Source organism: Gymnoscopelus braueri (genome assembly GCF_963280865.1).
Source record: "Gymnoscopelus braueri genome assembly, chromosome: 4".
NCBI classification, from domain to species: domain Eukaryota; kingdom Metazoa; phylum Chordata; class Actinopteri; order Myctophiformes; family Myctophidae; genus Gymnoscopelus; species Gymnoscopelus braueri.
This window is the reverse complement of record NC_137605.1, coordinates 1811016-1833053: the sequence shown is the minus strand read 5'-3', so window position 1 is coordinate 1833053 and position 22038 is coordinate 1811016. Positions and strand designations below refer to the sequence as shown.

At 41.0% G+C, this 22038-nt stretch overlaps 1 protein-coding gene across 1 annotated transcript in view; it reads right to left on the bottom strand.

Annotated features, from left to right (window-relative positions):
- Positions 1-3634: 3634 nt before the first annotated feature.
- The window catches only part of fcgbp (Fc gamma binding protein), a gene marked incomplete at both ends in the record, with an annotated part of 69169 nt that continues 50765 nt past the window's right edge, over positions 3635-22038 (bottom strand). The window contains 10 exons of the mRNA XM_080427185.1: positions 3635-3644; positions 4054-4343; positions 6289-6690; positions 7728-7963; positions 9804-10177; positions 11862-12055; positions 12920-13102; positions 13838-14050; positions 18293-18495; positions 20276-20560. Coding sequence (XP_080283311.1) covers positions 3635-3644; positions 4054-4343; positions 6289-6690; positions 7728-7963; positions 9804-10177; positions 11862-12055; positions 12920-13102; positions 13838-14050; positions 18293-18495; positions 20276-20560 — 2390 coding nt within the window. The remainder of the gene's footprint in view (positions 3645-4053; positions 4344-6288; positions 6691-7727; positions 7964-9803; positions 10178-11861; positions 12056-12919; positions 13103-13837; positions 14051-18292; positions 18496-20275; positions 20561-22038) is intronic.

Below are 22038 nucleotides of genomic sequence, written 5' to 3'. Positions count from 1 at the left end.
CATTTTAAGAATTGCAGATCTACAAGCTCGTAACGTTACGTTTTATGGTTGATTTATAGTGTAAAAATGCAAATAAAAACGTTAGAGCAACATTTACAATGAACATTCTTTATTCAGACGTACATTCTTATTCCCAAACAGGAATGAAAGCATGAGAAACATGTCAGCTAAGCAGCACAGTGTGGAGATTCAGTTTGATCAAAATAATGTGGTTTTAAAAATATAACTTAGTGCTTCAGCCTGGATGATTATGTACAAGAGGGGATATTCTTTCCTAGCCCACTAGAGGGCGGTGTTGGTTAAGCATGATACCCACAATGAAAGCTACAGAAGGTATGAGACTATATGTGAGTGTGTGTGTGTGTGTGTGTGTGTGTGTGTGTGTGTGTGTGTGTGTGTGTGTGTGTGTGTATGTATGTAAATGTACTTAGTTACTTTCCATCACTGGACAGAGGGACAAAAGAGTACTTATACCTATTATAGCTGAACGCATGGGCCCTGTAGCTCCTACCTGACGGCAGTGACCTATACTCAGGATATAGTACATGAGAGGGGTCAGAGGTCAGGATATAGTACATGAGAGGGGTCAGAGGTCAGGATATAGTACATGAGAGGGGTCAGAGGTCAGGATATAGTACATGAGAGGGGTCAGAGGTCAGGATATAGTACATGAGAGGGGTCAGAGGTCAGGATATAGTACATGAGAGGGGTCAGAGGTCAGGATATAGTACATGAGAGGGGTCAGACACCATCTTCTTAGTCAGCACAATGGTGGACTGCTCAAAAATGACCTGGGGGGTAATGGGGACATACTCATAATCTTCCCTAATCCCTACCATTTTGACCAACTGGTGATACCATGTCTTACAATTGACTCTATACTAGCTCTATAAAAGATTTCCAAGCATTGTTACATCATATATGTCAAACTCAAGGCCCGCGGGCCAAATCAGGCCCGTGAGAATTTATCTTTGGCCCGCGAGATGATATTGAATTACAATTATAACTGCCCGCCGGCATATTGCAAAAGAAAAACATATATATTGCAAAAAAGTACTGCAAAAAAAAAAATCCCACTCGCCTCGGGCGTCTATCCGTCTCCTAAACATAACCCTCAGTAAACCAAAACAATGGGGCGAGTGGGGTTTTGGGTAGCCTCGATCTCCAGGCTTTTAGGCGAACTGACTGTTTACCAGTCCCGCCATGCAATGCGAGAGTATTTGTATCCAGAAACCGCGTCTTCAGTATTCATCACACTGTGACTGCAGCAGTGGCACTGACTTGCAGCGTATCGCATTCATTCGCCTGTGGTCAACAGGTACCCCTCTCCCCAAAAATGGCGAAACGAAAGGTGGACTCTGAGCACAGGGATTTTCAAGCCAGGTGGGAGGCAGAATACATGTTCACCGACGTAAAGGGAAAACCTGTGTGTCTTCTGTGTGGAGACAGTGTGGCGGTAATGAAAGAATATAACCTAAGAAGGCACTTCTTAACGTCAGCGAAACACAAAGAGATAGACAAATACAAGAATATGGACATGGAACAAAGGCTACAGAAGGTAGAAGAATTAAAAAAAGGTCTGAAGTCCCAGCAGGCTTTGTTCACAAAAGCCAAATCACAAAGCGAGGCTGCTGTCAAGGCCAGTTTTATTGTTGCAGAAGAGGTCGCAAAATCAGCCCGGCCTTTTACAGAGGGAGAGTTTATCAAAAACTGCATGATGAAAGTTTGTGACGCCGTGTGCCCGGAAAAAAGGCAATTGTTTTCAAATGTGAGCCTGAGCAGAAACACCGTTGCTGACCGCGTACAAGAGCTTTCCACCAATCTAAAACAGCAGCTTGTGAGAAAGGGAAAAGAATTTGTCGCATACTCCCTTGCTGTGGACGAGAGCACGGACATATCTGACATTGCCCAGCTGTCAATTTTCATCCGTGGAGTAGACTATGGCGTTTTTGGGATTACGTCATATGCATGGCACAACTACAGGAAAAGATCTGTACGAAGAGGTCTCCAGGTGTGTAAATGACATGGGGCTGCCTTGGGATAAACTTGTGGGACTGACAACAGACGGAGCGCCTGCTATGTGTGGTAACAAGAGTGGATTGGTGGCAAAGATTCGGGAGAGAATACAGGAGGAGAACGACAAAGGTGAGCTGACATCGTATCACTGCATCATACACCAGGAGTCGTTGTGTGGCAAAGCCTTGAAAATGGAACATGTAATGAGCACGATAAAAAAAGCAGTTAACTTCATTAGAGCCAGAGGATGAAATCACCGCCAGTTCAAGACGTTTTTGGGGGAGTTAAATTCAGAGTATGGTGATCTGCAGGGGCATGGGCGTGACGCAGATGCGACACGAAAACTTTTGCCATTTTCCGTGCTGCCAGACCATGAGAGAGCAGGTCTCTACCACCGGGTTCCCGAGTGCACAGTTTGCTGAAAAACTCAGCATACTTGGTGCCGACTTCAAGCGGCGATTTGCCGACTTTGAGACCCAAAAAAGCAGGTTTGAACTGTTCAGCAATCCATTTGCAGCTGACGGGAAATATTTGTTGGGGGCTGTTTGCCTTTATATATTTTTTGTTCAGTTGAATGGACTCAGGAAAAGTTAGAGCTGGCCATTAGAAATGAATGCAACTGATTTCATTTATTTTCTCATTTTACATTAGAAAGCAGTTATTGGTGAGAATCACAGAGCAGCAAATTAAGCTTTAACAATGCATTTTATGCATGCACTTTCATTTTTGCATTTATCTTACTTACATACAGTGAGTATTAAGAGTATTAGATTTTTGAAGGACATTTATTTTGTTGCTGTTTGCCTGTTGTTTGCTACTTGAAATTACTGAAAATATTGCAACAGATTACATTTGTTTGATTAATAGCCTGTGTATGGTGTGTGTGCAATACATTTTTGGGGTTTAATAAAACCAGCATTATCCAGTGTGGATCTTGTGAAAGAGACAACACGTTTATGTGTCCTGTGTTTCAGGGTAATCTATAAACTGCATATCAGGTACCCACGCCGGGACCTGAACCAGTCCGGCCCTTGACTTATATTTTTAAATTTAGGCCCCCTGTGTATTTGAGTTTGGCATCCCTGACATACATCAAAGAGTCTAAGCCTACGGAGAAAATGATCCTGAATCTATTATATTCTATCATAATCACCATCACATGCTAAGGCATTTATTACATCACAGCATTATTCTCAAAGCGCATTAACAACTCATTTAACTCCTTTGCCTTTGCAGAGAGAGAGAGAGAGAGAGAGAGAGAGAGAGAGAGAGAGAGAGAGAGAGAGAGAGAGAGAGAGAGGGAGAGAGAGAGAGAGAGAGACAAACACACATTTCTCAGTTTTTATTGCTTTATTCAACAATTGCTTTGGCAATGTAAACATGTTTTATCAGGCCAATAAAGATCATTTGAAATGAATTAGAGAGAGAGAGAGAGAGAGAGAGAGAGAGAGAGAGAGAGAGAGAGAGAGACTGTGGTTCCATATAATAATAATAATAATAATAATAATGATAATTTGTACACGGTCAGAGTTAAATGAACACTGAGCATTTTAACAGTGTTTTCATTTCACTGGGACAGGAAGTGATGTCGTTGGTCCCTCGTGGTCATTGGTCACCTCTACAGACCACTGCAAAATAAAAGATACAGTTTGGTCAGATACACATTTTAATAAGAAACGTTCTTTATTTAAAAAAAATACTGGAAAAAAAAAAGTACAGTTCTTCAGTAAATGTACTTTATTACTCACCACCTAGAGTAAATGTACTTTATTACTCACCACCTAGAGTAAATGTACTTTATTACTCACCACCTAGAGTAAATGTACTTTATTACTCACCACCTAGAGTAAATGTACTTTATTACTCACCACCTAGAGTAAATGTACTTTATTACTCACCACCTAGAGTAAATGTACTTTATTACTCACCACCTAGAGTAAATGTACTTTATTACTCACCAGCTAGAGTAAATGTACTTTATTACTCACCACCTAGAGTAAATGTACTTTATTAGAGTAAATGTACTTTATTACTCACCACCTAGAGAAGTCCCCGGCCCCCCAGGACGCCACCACCACGGACACGTCGGTGACGATGGTCCCCTGGGCCGTCCTCAGGTCGTCCTTGGGGTCGTGGTTGTAGTTTCCGCACGCTCCGCACGTCTTCTTCCCCGCCAGGCGCTCGTGAACGCTCACCGTCACTTCCTGTGTGACGGAGTAGGACACGCCCACGGCCGACGCCCGCTCCACCACCACCGCCCTGTCTGCCACCCGCACCGTGATGTCACCTGACAGCTGGGCGGGGAGGGACACCTGCCTGCCGTTCACCTGGCGGGGCAAAAGAACAATTAAGATAATAAGTCATTTAGTTAAAGGGATTGTAGGCGATTCAGAGATAAACAAAGAAAAAAAATCCAGCAGTTGGTTTCCCCGACCACCAGGGGGTGACGCACGGAGGACTTCCATAGAGTTAAGGAGACTTCTAAACGGGCCATGCCGAATATAGGTTACTTTATTCGGATACAATTCGCGGAACTGCCCGCCCCTGCCGGTTCTCTGAATTTGTATTTTTTAAATAGGCTCTTTCATGACAAATTGACCACATATATGAAGTTAAACAACTAAATTCTATCCAAACGCTTTTTGAAAAGTAAATTATGTGCCTAAAAAACGAAGTTTGAGAGCATTTTAAAACCGAAAGTAAAAAGTTCACACGGACACGGACGCGCACGGATGCGCACATGCGTGCGTTAATTTACGGACCGGATACCCGGATGTGTAACCTAAATAGTAGGGAAAATACGGATTTCAGAAAGAGGAGTGTTTTTCAATGCAGGAAAACACCCCAGCATCATTATATAGTGGCTGATAGAGGGGAAAAAATGCAAAATATATATATAGAGGTATTTTTCAAATTTAGGCTTAATGTTGCCTACAACCCCTTTAATTGCAGTGGTGGAAAAAGTACTCATATTTATTACTTAAGTAAAAGTATCAATACAAGTCCGGAATTCCAAATTTACTGGAGTAAAAGTACAAATAGCATTGGTACGAAAATGTTCTTAAAGTACCAGAAATAGAATGTAGAATGTCCCCATTTCACAAGTTTTCAAATGTATAAAATGTGTAAAAATCTTTTGATTTAATAGCAGATCTACAAGCTCACAATGCGTCGCGATGTGACGCATTTTGAGCTTGTAGATCTGCTATTTTCAAATGGCTGAAATATATATGTAGGGCTGAAGTGGTCAATGTATGTTTTGTAATAATAATCTAAATCTACAGAGTAACTAGTAACTAAAGTTTACATATCATTGTAGTGGAGTAAAATACAATATTTGCCTCTGAGATGTAGTGGAGTAGAAAAACATCCAGTAAAGTAAAATACAACAACATTATACTGAAGTATAAGTAGTACTTATTACTATATCAGTGGTTCTCAAACCTTTTCATGTCAAGGATCCCCACGGACCCCCATTTCAAAATATTATGTTCCAAGGACCCCCAAAAGCAAAGATTTGAGTTCACTTAAAGATATTCAAAGATTTGAGTTCACTTAAAGGTAGGGTAAGTGATTTGCGTTGGTTAAAATAATTGTTAAATAGCTCTATATTCTGATAGTACTCATTGCTATAGAGTGTTTGTTCAGTAACAGGAGTCTCCTTGTCTCTCCACCTCTTTATAAAACAGAAAATGCATTTTCGTTTCAGTTTCAGTTTCATTTCCAATTTTATCCAACCAGGACAGAGAACTCAATCAAGATATAGATTAAACAAGTGAAATTGGAAGTGATGACACTAAGAAATGAGCATGCAAAATTGGAACTGGAACACTATACAAATTAAGCTTAAAAATTGGTACTTTCTCCTGATTGGCTGAGATTTTGACACCTACCGAAAAATGTATTTTCTGTTTATTAAAGAGCTGGAGAGACAGGGAGACATCTGTTACTGAAAAAATACTCTATAGCAATGATTACTATCAGAATATAGTATTTTAACCTTTTAAAAAAATACTTTTTGTTTTAACCAAAAAATATCACTTACCCTACCTTTAAAGATATTCAAAGATTTGAGTTCACTTAAAGATATTCAAAGATTTGCACAAAATGTTCAAGATTTTTCAAAAAAAATGCAGATCTACAAGCTCATAGCGCGGCACTCTTGTAGATCTGCTATTTTTTAATAGCCAAAGTATAAAATAATGGTTAAAGCTAAAATGTAAAACGACACAGATTGAATGGGTTAATAATTAATTAGTTATATCTTCTCACCCAGGTGTGGTGCTCTTTGGTCACCGTGACGACCACGTCCTTGAAGAAGACGTGAACGGACGCCACGCTGTGGGCGGAGCCTCCGCCGCCGCACGCCGCCCTGACGTCGACGACCACGCGGAACCACAGCTCCTCCTCCGTGACGTCACACAGCGAGGCCAGCTCCGTCCCGCCCCCGGCCCCGCCCATGGCCCCGCCCACCGCGCCGCCGTCGAAGGTGCTGAGCCGCGCGTCGGCGCTGACGCGGCAGCGGCCCTGCTGGGGGGCGTGGCATCCTCGCACGCCCTCCCGGACGCCGCACGTCTGGCCGCTGGCGCACGCCAGCCTCTCACAGCGGACACGCCCGGAGGCGTGGCACACACAGCTAGAGGTACAGCCACGGTCCACTGACGTCTGACCCACCTGTGAACACAACATATTATTATTATTATTATTATTAATATTATATTATTATATGGTACACTAACGTCTGGCTCACCTGAGAACACAACATATTATTATTATTATTATTATTATTATTATTATTATTATTATTATTATTATTATTATTATTATTATTATTATTACTATTATTATTAATATTATATTATTATATGGTTCACTAACGTCTGACCCACCTGAGAACACAACATATTATTATTATTATTATTATTATTATTATTATTATTATTATTATTATTATTACTATTATTATTAATATTATATTATTATATGGTACACTAACGTCTGACCCACCTGAGAACACAACATATTATTATTATTATTATTATTATTATTATTATTATTATTATTATTATTATTACTATTATTATTAATATTATATTATTATATGGTTCACTAACGTCTGACCCACCTGAGAACACAACATATTATTATTATTATTATTATTATTATTAATATTATATTATTATATGGTACACTAACGTCTGGCTCACCTGAGAACACAACATATTATTATTATTATTATTATTATTATTATTATTATTATTATTATTAATATTATGTTATTATATGGTCCACTAACGTCTGGCTCACCTGAGAACACAACATATTATTATTATTATTATTATTATTATTATTATTATTATTATTATTATTATTATTATTACATTTATATGGTCCACTGACGTCTGGCCCACCTAAGAACACAACTTATTATTATTATTATTATTGTTATTATTATTATTATTGTTATTATTATTATTATTATTATTATTATTATTAATATTATATTATAATATGGTACACTAACGTCTGGCTCACCTAAGAACACAACATATTATTATTATTATTATTATTATTATTATTATTATTATTATTATTATTAATATTATATTATAATATGGTACACTAACGTCTGGCCCACCTAAGAACACAACATATTATTATTATTATTATTATTATTATTATTATCATCATATAGAGTCAGGGTCTCTCACCGTCAGGTAGCGTCCGTGGTGAACACACCCGCAGGCGTCCATGGCAACGCAGCGCACGCCGTCGGACAGGAAGCCGGCGTCGCACTCGCAGCCCTCAAAGCAGCCGTCGGAGCAGGGGAGGGGGAGGGGGAGGGGGAGAGGGAGGGGGAGGGGCTCCATCTGGCTGAGGCCGGCGCACGTGGTTCCGCACGTGTTGGCGCACAGCTCGTAGTGGCTGTGGGCGGGGCAGGAGGCGGCTGGAACGGAGAGAGAGAGAGAGAGAGAGAGAGAGAGAGAGAGAGAGAGAGAGAGAGAGAGAGAGAGAGAGAGAGAGAGGGGGATTTAAAAGTTTACAAATGAAGGAAAAGACAAAACACATTAAAGGGTTAAAGTGTCGCTCTCCTCTCTCTGTTTCCTTGTGACAAATATAAAATATACCAGTGAAAGATATAAAAAACAACTTTAATTTAATTGAAAAGGTTACACAATATGACTTTTAACCAATTAAGACCTGGGACACGTCTGTGTCATTTTTTTATTTGATCTAAAAAAAGCATTATTTTACACTTTGGCTTTTCAAAAATAGCAGATCTAAAAGCTCATAGCACCGAGGTCTTAATGGGTTAATATCATCTCTGTCGGGTGGAAACCTCTTAATATGTCCAAAACGGTTACTTTTCATGATTCAAATTCAGAAATAGTAAAAAAAAAATAGGGCATAGCAGTGGCGGCCATTTTCTGGTTCCATCGTTCCAGACACCATTTATTTTTCCAAATGAGATTTCTGAAAATATTTATATTAATTCATTTTAGCCTGGAATCAAGCCTTCCAGGTGAATCATGACCATAAAACATTTGATTCTGTGATGAAAGAAAAAATATATATATAATTATATGATACGATAATAAATACCCTTTGTTTTGCGGGTTTCACATTTATTTTCTTCACAGAATCTCTATGGGAAAAATGAATAGAGAAACCAGAAAATGGCCGCCACTTCTATGCCCTATAACAGATCTTTTTTTTTTTGTTGCAAAAGTAGCAGCTCGAAATGCGTTGTTTCGTCGTTTCGCGCCGCATTTCGAGCTTGAAGATCTGTTACTTTTGATGCTTTTGTGTGACGCTGTAGTCAGTGTGATCAAGTAGGGCAGGGGTCTTCAACAGGGGGTCCGAGACCCCTAGGGGGTCCTCAGAGCTACTATGGGGGGGTCCGCAAAATCTTTGTGTGATATGATGTTTTTTTTACATTAACCACTTGAACCCTAACCCTATTCTGAGGGGAACATTAACCAAAAATAGCAGATCTACAAGCTCACAGCGCCTCGCGCTGCTAGGCGTTGTCACCGTTGTGAGCTTGCAGATCGGCTATTTTTGGCAAAGAGGGTTGGTGTAGGGGGGTTTAAGTGGTTAAAGGTCATGAAAAAAACATGGGGAAAAAATGTCAACAACATGAATTTAGGCCTAAACAACACTATGATAGTCTATGAAATCTATGAAAACGTTTAATCTGCAACACAATTGTAAACAATGTAGTGGGGGTCCCTGCTTCATCTCTCTCTCAGCTAAGGGGTCCCCTGAAGTAGGGCGTTCCTTTACGGAAATAACACCAAAAGTTAAAGACGGGGTGCCGTGATTTTCAGTGATCCCCCCCCCTAAAACATAATCATCAGGTATTATAGTTATACTAGGAGGAAGATTGTTTTCAAAAAAGTGTACAGAAAGTGTTAAAATTTGTTTTTTATGTGGACACGCCTCGAGTTCATTAAGTATACCTGGTTCTCACCTTAGCACCTCCTCCACCACCTTAGCACCACCCACCTGTCCTAGTCCCCCCTCCTCCTCATGCCCACACCTGTTGTGTTATGATAATGAGGGGGAGGGTATATTTTTACTATGTCATTAAAGGGCTGTTTTTCTATTGGCACGTTCGAAGACATAAAACACCATAAAAACACCACCAGGGGGCTTAATGAAGTTCTATCAACCTCATAGACACATGAAAAACAGAAAAAGTGCAAAACCATGGCACCAGCTCTTTAAAACGTGGCGATAAGAGGTTTCTGTTGTCTGTGTTTTGCGTTGGTCGGTGAACTCACGGCAGAAAGAGGCGGTCCTCCAGGGCCGGATGTCGACCCCAGCGTTCTGACAGGCCAGAGCGTAGGCCTGGAGGGCGGAGCACAGCGTGTCCTTCCGCCCGTCCGCCTCGCACACGTCAAACACGCAGCCGGACAGGTAGGCGTCCGCCTCCACCACGGAGTGGCACGCCGCGAACGGCCCGCCGGGGGCGCCGATGAGGCCGCAGGCGTCCGCTTTGCCGTACCGGTCCGCCTTGGCCCGGTCGCAGGCCGGGCACCGACCGCCGCACCCCCCGCACACCTGGCCCGGCGCGTCCAGAGCCCACGCCCGCCCGAAGTCGTCCACGTTCTTCGTCTCGCGGCCGCCGGGCAGCCGGAAGTCGTCATCGCGCTTCCTGTTGGACAGACGGAACTTTTCAGGCCATGATCCCCCAACATAATCATATTTAAACTGGGGACCCCCCCAACATAATCATATTTAAACTGGGGACCCCCCCAACATAATCATATTTAAACTGGGGACCCCCCCAACATAATCATATTTAAACTGGGGACCCCCCCAACATAATCATATTTAAACTGGGGACCCCCCAACATAATCATATTTAAACTGGGGACCCCCCAACATAATCATATTTAAACTGGGGACCCCCCCAACATAATCATATTTAAACTGGGGACCCCCAACATAATCATATTTAAACTGGGGACCCCCCAACATAATCATATTTAAACTGGGGACCCCCCCAACATAATCATATTTAAACTGGGGACCCCCCCAACATAATCATATTTAAACTGGGGACCCCCCAACATAATCATATTTAAACTGGGGACCCCCAACATAATCATATTTAAACTGGGGACCCCCAACATATTCATAGGTTTGAACTGGGGACCCCCCACCCTGACAAGCACTTGGAATTGTAGGAGTTGAGGCATTACATTTAGTTTGACTCGGTTCCAAAGATAAATATTGTGAAAATAGCCGAACTACAAGCTCACAAGATGTGCTATTTTTGCAGCGCTTGTCCTTTCTAATGTAATATTTGACAATTTGGCCAACTAAGCATTTCACCCACCTTACTAGTAATGTCATGTGACAATAAATATTGATATTGATTCTGATTCTGATTTTGGTATTAAAAAGGTCTTAAAAGTCATTAAATATATACAGGGTATCTGCACACTTTATAAATGTGCAGATACCCTGTATACACTTTATGTTGGTTTGTTTACTGTTGAGTGAGAAAACAATGTTGCACAATCATCTGGGGACCCCCCTGGGGGTCCCGACACACAGTTTGGGAACACTGCAATAGACAGTACAACAAGGTGTCTCAGCAGGTGGTAACATGCTGGGACTGAGAGAGGAGTGTCAGACACCAGGTGTACAACAGAACTGGACTAAACCTCCACACCTGGATTAAACCTCCACACCTGGATTAAACCGCCACACCTGGACTACAGAACCCACCTGAAAAGCCTTTCCTCCAGGGACCCAGGGCATAAGAGAAGATTTCTGGTACAATTTTGAAAATAATTAAATTTCATTAAAAAAATAGCAGATCCATAAGCTCAGAGCTTGTAGATCGCCTGTTTTCGAATAGCCAAAGTATAACATATAGTTAAAGTGGTAGCTAATTTTGATGCTATATTAACTCATTTAGCTGGAGGACCCACTGGATCCCACCTGGAGAACCAGTGGTTTAGACAGAACCACATAGAGTCAACTCCCAACTAGTCCTACACGAGAAAAAAAAAAAAAAAAACGTTTAGGGGAGCGAGTGAGCGGCATTAGCCCCAAGGGGCTACAGCCTCATGGTTACCTGCCAGGGGCGTAGCCACGGGTCCCATTTTTTAATATAGAACTTTTTTGTAATATTTTTTTATGTCATATTCAGCCATTTTGATAACAGTGTATATATAGGTACCTCGAAATCCGTCACAAACCCGCAAAAAAAGCATAAAAAAACGCTAATAACCGCACATTTTCGATGTGTGCCCACCCGCGACTCCCTAGGCCCAGCCTCGGCTAGCGTTCTGGCTACGCCCCTGCTACCTGCACAGAGGACAGACCTGTTGTAGTTTCCACAGAGGCCACACATCCTGCCCTGGTAGGTGGAGGGAACCAGGACCTCCACGTAGTACACGGTATCGTAGAGCACCGTCAGGCCCAAGTCCGTACGGAGCACCATGTTACGACCCTCCTGCGTGATGGAGACGCGACCGCCGGCCAACGAGAGAGGCAGGTTCAGCAACTCATCGTCCACCTGGAGGAGAGAGCAGAGACCATGAGGTCCAACACAAAAACAACTCATCGTCCACCTGGAGGAGAGAGCAGAGACCATGAGGTCCAACACAAAAACAACTCATCGTCCACCTGGAGGAGAGAGCAGAGACCATGAGGTCCAACACAAAAACAACTCATCGTCCACCTGGAGGAGAGAGCAGAGACCATGAGGTCCAACACAAAAACAACTCATCGTCCACCTGGAGGAGAGAGCAGAGACCATGAGGTCCAACACAAAAACAACTCATCGTCCACCTGGAGGACAGAGCAGAGACCATGAGGTCCAACACAAAAATAACCAAAACTTTTCAGATGTGATTATTTGCAGATAAAACGGTCTGGCCGATATATCTGCCATTATTCAACATTTTTGCCAATGTATCGGTATTGGCAATTATGCAGCCAATGTGTCCTGATTTATTTTACCTTGTAGATCAGCTACTTTTAATATATATATTTTAAAAGGGGTACATTTAATTCATGTACGAAATAGTAGCTTCAATCAAATCAACGTTTCTGAAATTATGTTTTTCTAACAAAATATTGTAAAAAACAAACTAAAATCATTGGGTCCAAAACTGAGATTGGCATCGAACTGGAGAACCTGGAATCGGCCCTTTGCTCACAGAGTCCGTCGGTTTTTAACCAGAAATTAAAAAAACAACTAGATCATTACAGCCACTCGACGGACGGCAGTTTCAGAGTACAGAGCACCGAGTGCCGCGCTGCGAGCTTGTAGATCTGCTATTTCTGAAAAATCGTGAAAATTTGTGCGAATCTTTGTATATATATTTTTTTTTTTTAAGCGTTAGGATTTAGAAAACATTTTAATGGGTTAACCTACTATAACTCTCCAGTCCATCCTCTGCTGCATATAGATGACCAGTCCATACACCTCCACTCCCACAGACTGGGTGACCGCTACTCTCCCGTTGCCGTACTTCTGGTTGCCCTGGGTTACCACGAAGGGCGTCAGGCGCCCCTTGTCGTCGTCGCACACCTTGGCCAGCGTGTACACACACGTCCCCTGGAACCAAGAGTTACACATTATGATGGAGTCACATCGTTTAAGCCTGGGCCTCTGGTATGGGTCTTCAATAGGGGGTCTGGGGACCCCTAGGGGGTCCTCTGAGTTACTACAGGGGGCCGACAAATATTTTTGTGATAGGAACCTTCTTTTTCTGTTGTTGTTGAAAATCTATACAAATAAACGGACATCTATACAATATGTAGTGGGGGTCCCTGCTTCATCTCTCTCTCATCTATACAATATGTAGTGGGGGTCCCTGCTTCATCTCTCTCTCATCTATACAATATGTAGTGGGGGTCCCTGCTTCATCTCTCTCTCATCTATACAATATGTAGTGGGGGTCCCTGCTTCATCTCTCTCATCTATACAATATGTAGTGGGGGTCCCTGCTTCATCTCTCTCTCATCTATACAATATGTAGTGGGGGTCCCTGCTTCATCTCTCTCTCATCTATACAATATGTAGTGGGGGTCCCTGCTTCATCTCTCTCTCATCTATACAATATGTAGTGGGGGTCCCTGCTTCATCTCTCTCATCTATACAATATGTAGTGGGGGTCCCTGCTTCATCTCTCTCTCATCTATACAATATGTAGTGGGGGTCCCTGCTTCATCTCTCTCTCATCTAAGGGGTCCTTGGCCTGTAAAAACACTGAGGACCCCTGCTCTACGGTTATGTAACCGTAGCCGTTTTGGAATCTCGGTTTAAAAGCGAAAGCGGTTTCATTCCCACCTGGAAGTCGAACCTGCGGCCGTCGAAGGAGATGTAGTGGGGGTCCCCGGACGCCACACACTTCCCGTGGCCCTCGGGGTGACATCCCATGATGCCCCTCACCACCTTGCAGGTCTCCCCCGCTGCGCAGCGGTTCTTCTGACACGACACGGCTCCGTTGTCACCGCACTCACACCGCTCCGCACACCCGGTATCCGGGTAGAACACGTCTCCCTTTAATAAAAATAATATATGGTTGTTGTTCGGGGCAGAAATCTGTTGGTGCAACTATATATGTCTATGAATTGAATACCAAGGGCCTCAATCCATCAATCAATCAAAATGTGTGTTTTCGTAAATTAACGCCCTACGTGATCATCCACAAAAGCATAAGAAGTAACAGATCTATAGCTTGTAGATCTGTTACTTTTTGTCACCTTCTTAAACTAATGGCTTATAAAGTCATTTTTTGAAGAAAATGTTATTTTTGCCTAAGTCAGCTCCTCATGACACTGGCCACGTCTGGTAAAATCACCTAGTCTCCTAATTGAAAAGGATCATGCTGTTCTCTCCCCTTTCAGTATAATGGCCTAACTCCCTAGTGTGACTTAGGCCAAAATAGGCATTATTTTGGCCTAAGTCACATGGTTTTGTGACTTAGGCCAAACAAATTGCCAAATGATTTTGACTTAGGCCAACATCATTTGGCCTAAGTCAGGTTTAATCCTGTTTAAACCTATTTAAATCTCTTATGTTACATCATTGACAGACAGTGTTATTTTTATGCTAAGTATGTGGGGACCTCATGTCTTTGTCTTTGTGATATGTTGTTTTAGTTGTTATGTTGTTTTGTTGTTTTTGTTGTAACGAACAGACCTTGTGAAGACAATGTTCCCCTTGGGGACAATAAACATTATTATTATTATGTTTTTATGTTAGGTAATTACTTAGGCCATTAGTTTAGCAAGGTGACGTTTTGCCAGTTTTGAATTTGAGTCCAGTTTTGGACATAGGAGGTTTCCACCCGACAGAGACGATTTATTAAGCGATTGTCTAAGTACTCAATGTCACTTTACATCAAAACTAAAAGAAGGAATCAAACTTTATTGAGAAAAATATATATATAAGTACACGACTAACATCAATAAAAAGCTGAGCATGGCGAAACATCTGAACTGGAGCTCAGCTGGAAAAAGCTGTTTTGAAGGAAGGGAGGGGCCAACAAATATACATTATTAAAGATGGAGTGCCATGATATTTTTCAACCCTAAAACCTGATCATAAGGTATTATTATTATGTAAGGATTTTTTTCAAAAAAAAAAAAAGTGTAAAGTAAGTGTTAAAATGTTGTTTTTATGTAGACACACCCACCAGTTCATTAAGTATACCTGGTTTCACTTAGCACCACCCATCTAATCCAGTCCCTCCGCCTCCTCCTATAAGACCACCCACCTGTCCTAGTCCTTCCCCCTTATCACTAAAGGACTGCCCATGGTTCTGCCCATTTGTTTACAAAATGGCAGGAGGACAAATTGGACAAATACAGCCATATATGTTTGAACCTGAATCTGGTTCAGATGAAGATGAGGAGGAAGAAGAAGAACTACTCCATAACCGGAAAGCCTCATCAACCCTTTGCTCAAATCCCAAATGCTCATGTGTGCAACGGATAAATAAAAGGCTTAAAAGGACAACTTTGTTTTTTTACAACCAAGGTTTATATTTTAGCTTGTAATTAAAGTAAATTATTTGATGGCCAGATGTGAGTTATTGGGGGCTAGAAGAGCTACTGTAAATAATAATAAAGGAAACGCCGGGTTATTGTGTAAAAAAAAATACATATTTAGCCACCGGACAGAATGCCTCCGCCCACTGTAAAAAAGATCGCAAAAATTGCTAAAACTATAGAAAGCAGTAAATTAAAACATTTGAACACTCATCTTGTATTTACTTTAATTACAATCTAAAACATAAACCTTGGTTGTAAAAAACTAAAGTTGTCCTTTCAACAGAACCATCAGTTGTCATACATTCTTATAGATGTGGTGATGTTCAATATCCTGTGATCCAAGTAGAACTTTATCTTACAATGACTATGGTATCCATTACATCAGTGACATTATTTATAGCATCACTGCACACATTTTACTATCATTACAATGCATTTGTATTCCTTCAACCTGACATTCCCATTTAAATGGGCTATGTATTCTTTCCATACATCCCCTTACTAGAAAATGGAAATATAAGCTACAGTATATTACGGCATATAGTATGCATATAAAACGTCTAACTAGATGCTCTCATAATGTATTCAGAGCCATTTCCACCTTGATAATACACTTCTGTTTGCAGAGGCACAGATAATTCGTCTCTTTTTTATTATATTGACAAACAATCACGCTATGTATCTAATCCAACTGAACTAGCTTTAGCGACCCTAACGTTGGCTGAGACTGTATGACTCGAGTTGGTCCCGCCCGCGTCGGTATGTTCTTTACATTGATTTAATGTAAATGTTTTACCTTCTGAACATCGTATGAAAAATCTAAAGCTAGGCGCCGTAACCTACATATGTCTGTTGTTCCGACGGCGTGAAACAACGCATCGCTGGGCTCAAACAACCGTTTAAAACCTTAGTTTGTTGGCAGCCTGCGTTGAATTAACATGGAGGCTCGTCCCTGATCTAACTCTACGCCATGTTAAACGGCGATGCGCGTTCACGACCAGCACTGTCTCTGCACGTTGAATTCAACGCAGAGTCGCAGACCGGCACAAAACCCCGGTTTAAAAGGTTGTTTCAACCCATCCATTAATTTCTTCACACCGTCGTAACAACAGACGACTGTAGGTTACCGCGACTACCGTTACATTTTCCATACGATGTTCAGAAGCGATCTTATTGACTCTGAACTAAAACCCACAGACACAACGCTATGTCAAACCGATTCATGCTCCTAAATCATTTTATTGGGGCTGGCGGATGTTTTAATTTACCGGTAACGCTCCTGCGGTGCTGCTTTCTGTGTCTCCAGGATAAATCGTCGGAATATAACCTGGCTTCAGTACTTTCCTGTTTGCAAATACCATATTGACTTGCACTAAGTTGGTGAAGCAGTCATCAACAAAATGGGAACTACACACCCGAAGCCTGGTAGAGGGGGCTGAGGGAATAATCCTGTCTTTATAAATGAAATTAAGCCATTGATCACGTTTGTCCGTGTCAATGGGCAAAGTGTGAAACGACTGTTTGATAGCTGTCACACAGCATGCCATGGTCACACACGTGTGTTTGAGGCAGCTCCGCCCACAAAAGGTTGTAGTATAAATGACAATGATAATGAGGGGAGGTGCGGTGGGTGGGTATGGGCATTGTTACGTCAGTATGTCGCTGTTTTTGGATTGGCACGTTTGACTCTCAAGGTTTCAGCCTCCAGGAAAAAACTCCAAATAGTCAGAGAAGTCATGAAACACCATAAAACCACCAGCGGGGGCCTTAATGAAGTTCTATCAACCTCATAGACACATGAAAAACAGAAAAAGTGCAAAAACATGGCACCACCTCTTTAAGGTTTGATGAATGAATGAATTGATTGATTGATTGATGTTTTTTTATTGACAAAAATGCATAATGAACATGTGGTCGCTGTCGGGTGAAAACCTTCTATGTCGAAAACTGTTACTTTTCAGGAAATAAATAAATATAATCTGTGCTCCAATGGATCCAATATAGTTATTATTTAGTCACAAGCTCTGTTGATACTTTTCATTGTGCTTACTACCTTTAAAATGAATGAAATACATAAAAACATGAAGGAAATATGAGAGATACAAGGTTTCTGCCCAACAGCAACGATCTGCTACAGTAGGTACAGAAAGTGTGTGGAGCTCCCCCTGGTGCGGGAACGCATCTGTGTCTTCTAGATTTCTTTGGCTATTCAAAAATAGCAGATCTACAAGCTCATAGCGCGGCACCAAGTGCCGCGCTATGAGCTTGTAGATCTGCTATTTTTGAAAAATCATGAAAATGTGTGCAAATCTTTGAATGTATATGTTTTAAAGCGAAAATTTGTAACTCAAATCTTTGCTTCAGGGGGGTCCCTGGAACAAAATATTTTGAGATGGGGGTCCGCGGCCAAATACATTTAATTTTGGGTGGTCCTTGACATGAAAACATTTGAGAACCACTGATATTATAGCAACATAAGTTTTTTCAGAAACCAGTTAGGATTTAGAAGAGCTTAATGTAGACGTGTTCCTGGTTGTAATGGGACACGGTGGGGTGTAATGGTTGTAATGGGATACGGTGGGGTGTAATGGTTGTAATGGGACACGGTGGGGTGTAATGGTTGTAATGGGATACGGTGGGGTGTAATGGTTGTAATGGGATACGGTGGGGTGTAATGGTTGTAATGGGATACGGTGGGGTGTAATGGTTGTAATGGGATACGGTGGGGTGCGTGTACATCACTGACCTTGCGGTAGTAATGGTTGCCGTAGGAACAGCCGCACTCGGCCTCGGGGACGCAGGCGTCTCCGCTCAGCAGGAAGCCGTCGTCACATTCACACGCCTCAGCACAACGCCGCCGACACGCAGCCAGGGACGACAGGCTGGAGCAGGAGGCGGGGCAAGACGACGCACACAGCGTGTAGTGGCTGTTAGACGCACACACCATGGCTGTAGGACACAGGACATAAGGAGAGAGATATAATAAGGTGATCATGAGGTGATACCATATATGTACAGTAGGACACAGGATATAAGGGGAGAGATGTAATAAGGTGATCATGAGGTGATACATTACCATCTCTGTGCAGTAGGACACAGGACATAAGGGGAGAGATGTAATAAGGTGATCATGAGGTGATACATTACCATCTCTGTGTAGTAGGACACAGGACATAAGGGGACAGACATAAGGTGATTCCATCGCTCTATGACAGTGTTTCCCAAACAATCGGTCAGGCCCCCCATTTTTGGGTCGCAGACCAACTTTAAGCTCCTGAGTTAAGCTTTTTGAGCCTCCTCCTTTGTGTGTTTCCCAATCTGGGAACCCATCGCCAAATAAAAAAGGAAAAACAGCGCCCTCTGCTGTTTTTTATTCTTTTACTTGGCTCTGGGAGGAGCTCGATGGAGTGCCCGTGCGCAGGGAAACCGGGGCTTTGGTCTGCTTTCAGCGCATCACTTCCGGTGGTGCGACTATGTTTTCATTCCCACTAACAATATTTCTACACAGAACACTAACACCACTTCTCCCAGAGAACATGGATAGTTTTGGTTATAAGCCCACTTGTTTCTATGATGAAAGAGTAAGTTAAAATGTGAATATCTTTCCGTGGTTTTGTCTGCTCCGAGGACGCTATTGTTAAATGAGTTTCGGTTTGTTTCGAGTGGGGAAGGATCGGTACACACATAAATCCCGCCCACTACATTTGATTGGGTAAAGCGCGGCCTGCTTCCTGATCTGAAGGCACGCCCACTTGTAGGCCAGTGCGTACGCGATATGACGAACCCCCCCGACAGATTCAAGCGGAGAGCAGAATCTGTTCTTGAGAGATTATGTGTTTCCTAACAATATTTAAACATTATTATTTCCTCCAAAATTCAGATATTTTCAGGGATGTTTTTTTTTATCCATAGAATTTCAGAAATGTTCCCAAAAAAAATCTGAAATAATCCACAGAGTAATTAACAACAACAACAAAAACATAATAGTGAAAATAGCCGATCTACCAGATCACAACTCGTCGCCTTGTGAGCTTGTAGATCAACTATTTTCACTATTTAATAGGGCTTTTGTATGTATGTATGTATGGGTGTGTCTGTACAGTAGCTGACACGTTTGGGAATCCCTGCTCTATGACACAGGACATAAGGGGACAGACATAAGGTGTTTAGTACATATCATAGCACAGCAGTGGTGGAAAGTAACTAAGTACATTTACTTAAGTACTGTACTTAAGTACAATTCTGAGGTATTTGTACTTTACTTGAGTATTTCCAATTTCCAATACTTTTACCTCTACTCCACTACATCTCAGAGGCAAATATTGTACTTTTACTCCACTACATTTACTTGAAAACTTTAGTTACTAGTTACTTTTCAGATATAAATTATGATATAATGAAACATACATTAACCACTTTAGCCCTATTTTAAACCTAGGCTATTTGAAAATAGCAGATTTACAAGCTCACAACGCGTCGCATCGCGACGCGTTGTGAGCTTGTAGATCGGCTATTTTCAAATATTTAGTACTTTTACTTTTGGTACTTTAAGTACATTTTGATGCCAATACTTTTGTACTTTTACTAAAGTAAATTTTTAATTCTGGACTTTTACTTGTAACAGAGTATTTTTATATTGCAGTATTGGTACTTTTACTTAAGTAAAGAATTTGAGTACTTTTTCCACCACTGCATAGCAGGGACCGGCAGCCGCAGAGCAAAGACTTACGACAGAAGCCGTCGCTCCTCCAGGGTTTGACGGGGAGGCCCAGGCTCTGGCAGGCTGCCAGGTAAGCCTCTACGGCCTGGCACACGGTGGCACGGTGCCCGCCGTAGTGACAGGCATCGTACATGCAGTCCTCCAGGTAGGGCAGCGGGTCCACGCGGGCGTGGCACTCTCTGAACGGACCCGTCTTGTCGCCGATGAGGCCACAGTGTTCGTTGGCGCGGTACACCTCCCTCTGAGACTCGGAGCAGGCGTGGCACCATTTCCCCTGGCATCCACTGGCACAGCCTGCCAACCAGGCGGTGGAAAGTAACTGAGTACATTTGTTCAAGCACTGTAATGGAGTACAATTCTGATTTCTGAGGTACTTTTACTTTATTTGAGAATTTCATTTTTTTGTAATACTTTTAAAACTACTCCAAATATTGAATTGTTTACTCTACGGCAATTAGTTGACAGCTTTAGTTACTAGTTACTTTGCTGATTTACATTATTATTATTATTTATTAGAAAACCTACTCTTTCAAATTATTATTATTCGATCTATAAGCTCACAACCCCACGACACATCGTGACACAATGTGAGCTTGTAGAGCTGCTATTTTTGAAGAGGTTTGAGACATTTTACTTTGATATTGTACGTATAATAGTGACTCCAATGAGTAAAAAGTTTTAATAAATGTCTTTAACTTGTAACAGAGTACGTTCATATTGTGCTATGGCTACTTTTACTACAAAGTAAAAGCTTCTATGAAGTCCATCCTTTTATTTCTAAGTAAAAGTAGCAATAATATATAAACTAAGTTAAAACAAAGACTATGTTACCTGGCACCATGTCTATATAATATATATACAGTATAATATACAGTATGTTACCTGGCACCATGTCTATATAATATATATACAGTATAATATACAGTATGTTACCTGGCACCATGTCTATATAATATATATATATACAGTATAATATATAGTATGTTACCTGGCACCATGTCTATATAATATATATACAGTATAATATACAGTATGTTACCTGGCACCATGTCTATATAATATATATATATACAGTATAATATATAGTATGTTACCTGGCACCATGTCTATATAATATATATACAGTATAATATACAGTATGTTACCTGGCACCATGTCTATATAATATATATATATATACAGTATAATATATAGTATGTTACCTGGCACCATGTCTATATAATATATATACAGTATAATATATAGTATGTTACCTGGCACCATGTCTATATAATATATATACAGTATAATATATAGTATGTTACCTGGCACCATGTCTATATAATATATATACAGTATAATATATAGTATGTTACCTGGCACCATGTCTATATAATATATATACAGTATAATATACAGTATGTTACCTGGCACCATGTCTATATAATATATATATATATATACAGTATAATATATAGTATGTTACCTGGCACCATGTCTATATAATATATATACAGTATAATATATAGTATGTTACCTGGCACCATGTCTATATAATATATATACAGTATAATATATAGTATGTTACCTGGCACCATGTCTATATAATATATATACAGTATAATATACAGTATGTTACCTGGCACCATGTCTATATAATATATATATATATACAGTATAATATATAGTATGTTACCTGGCACCATGTCTATATAATATATATACAGTATAATATATAGTATGTTACCTGGCACCATGTCTATATAATATATATACAGTATAATATATAGTAT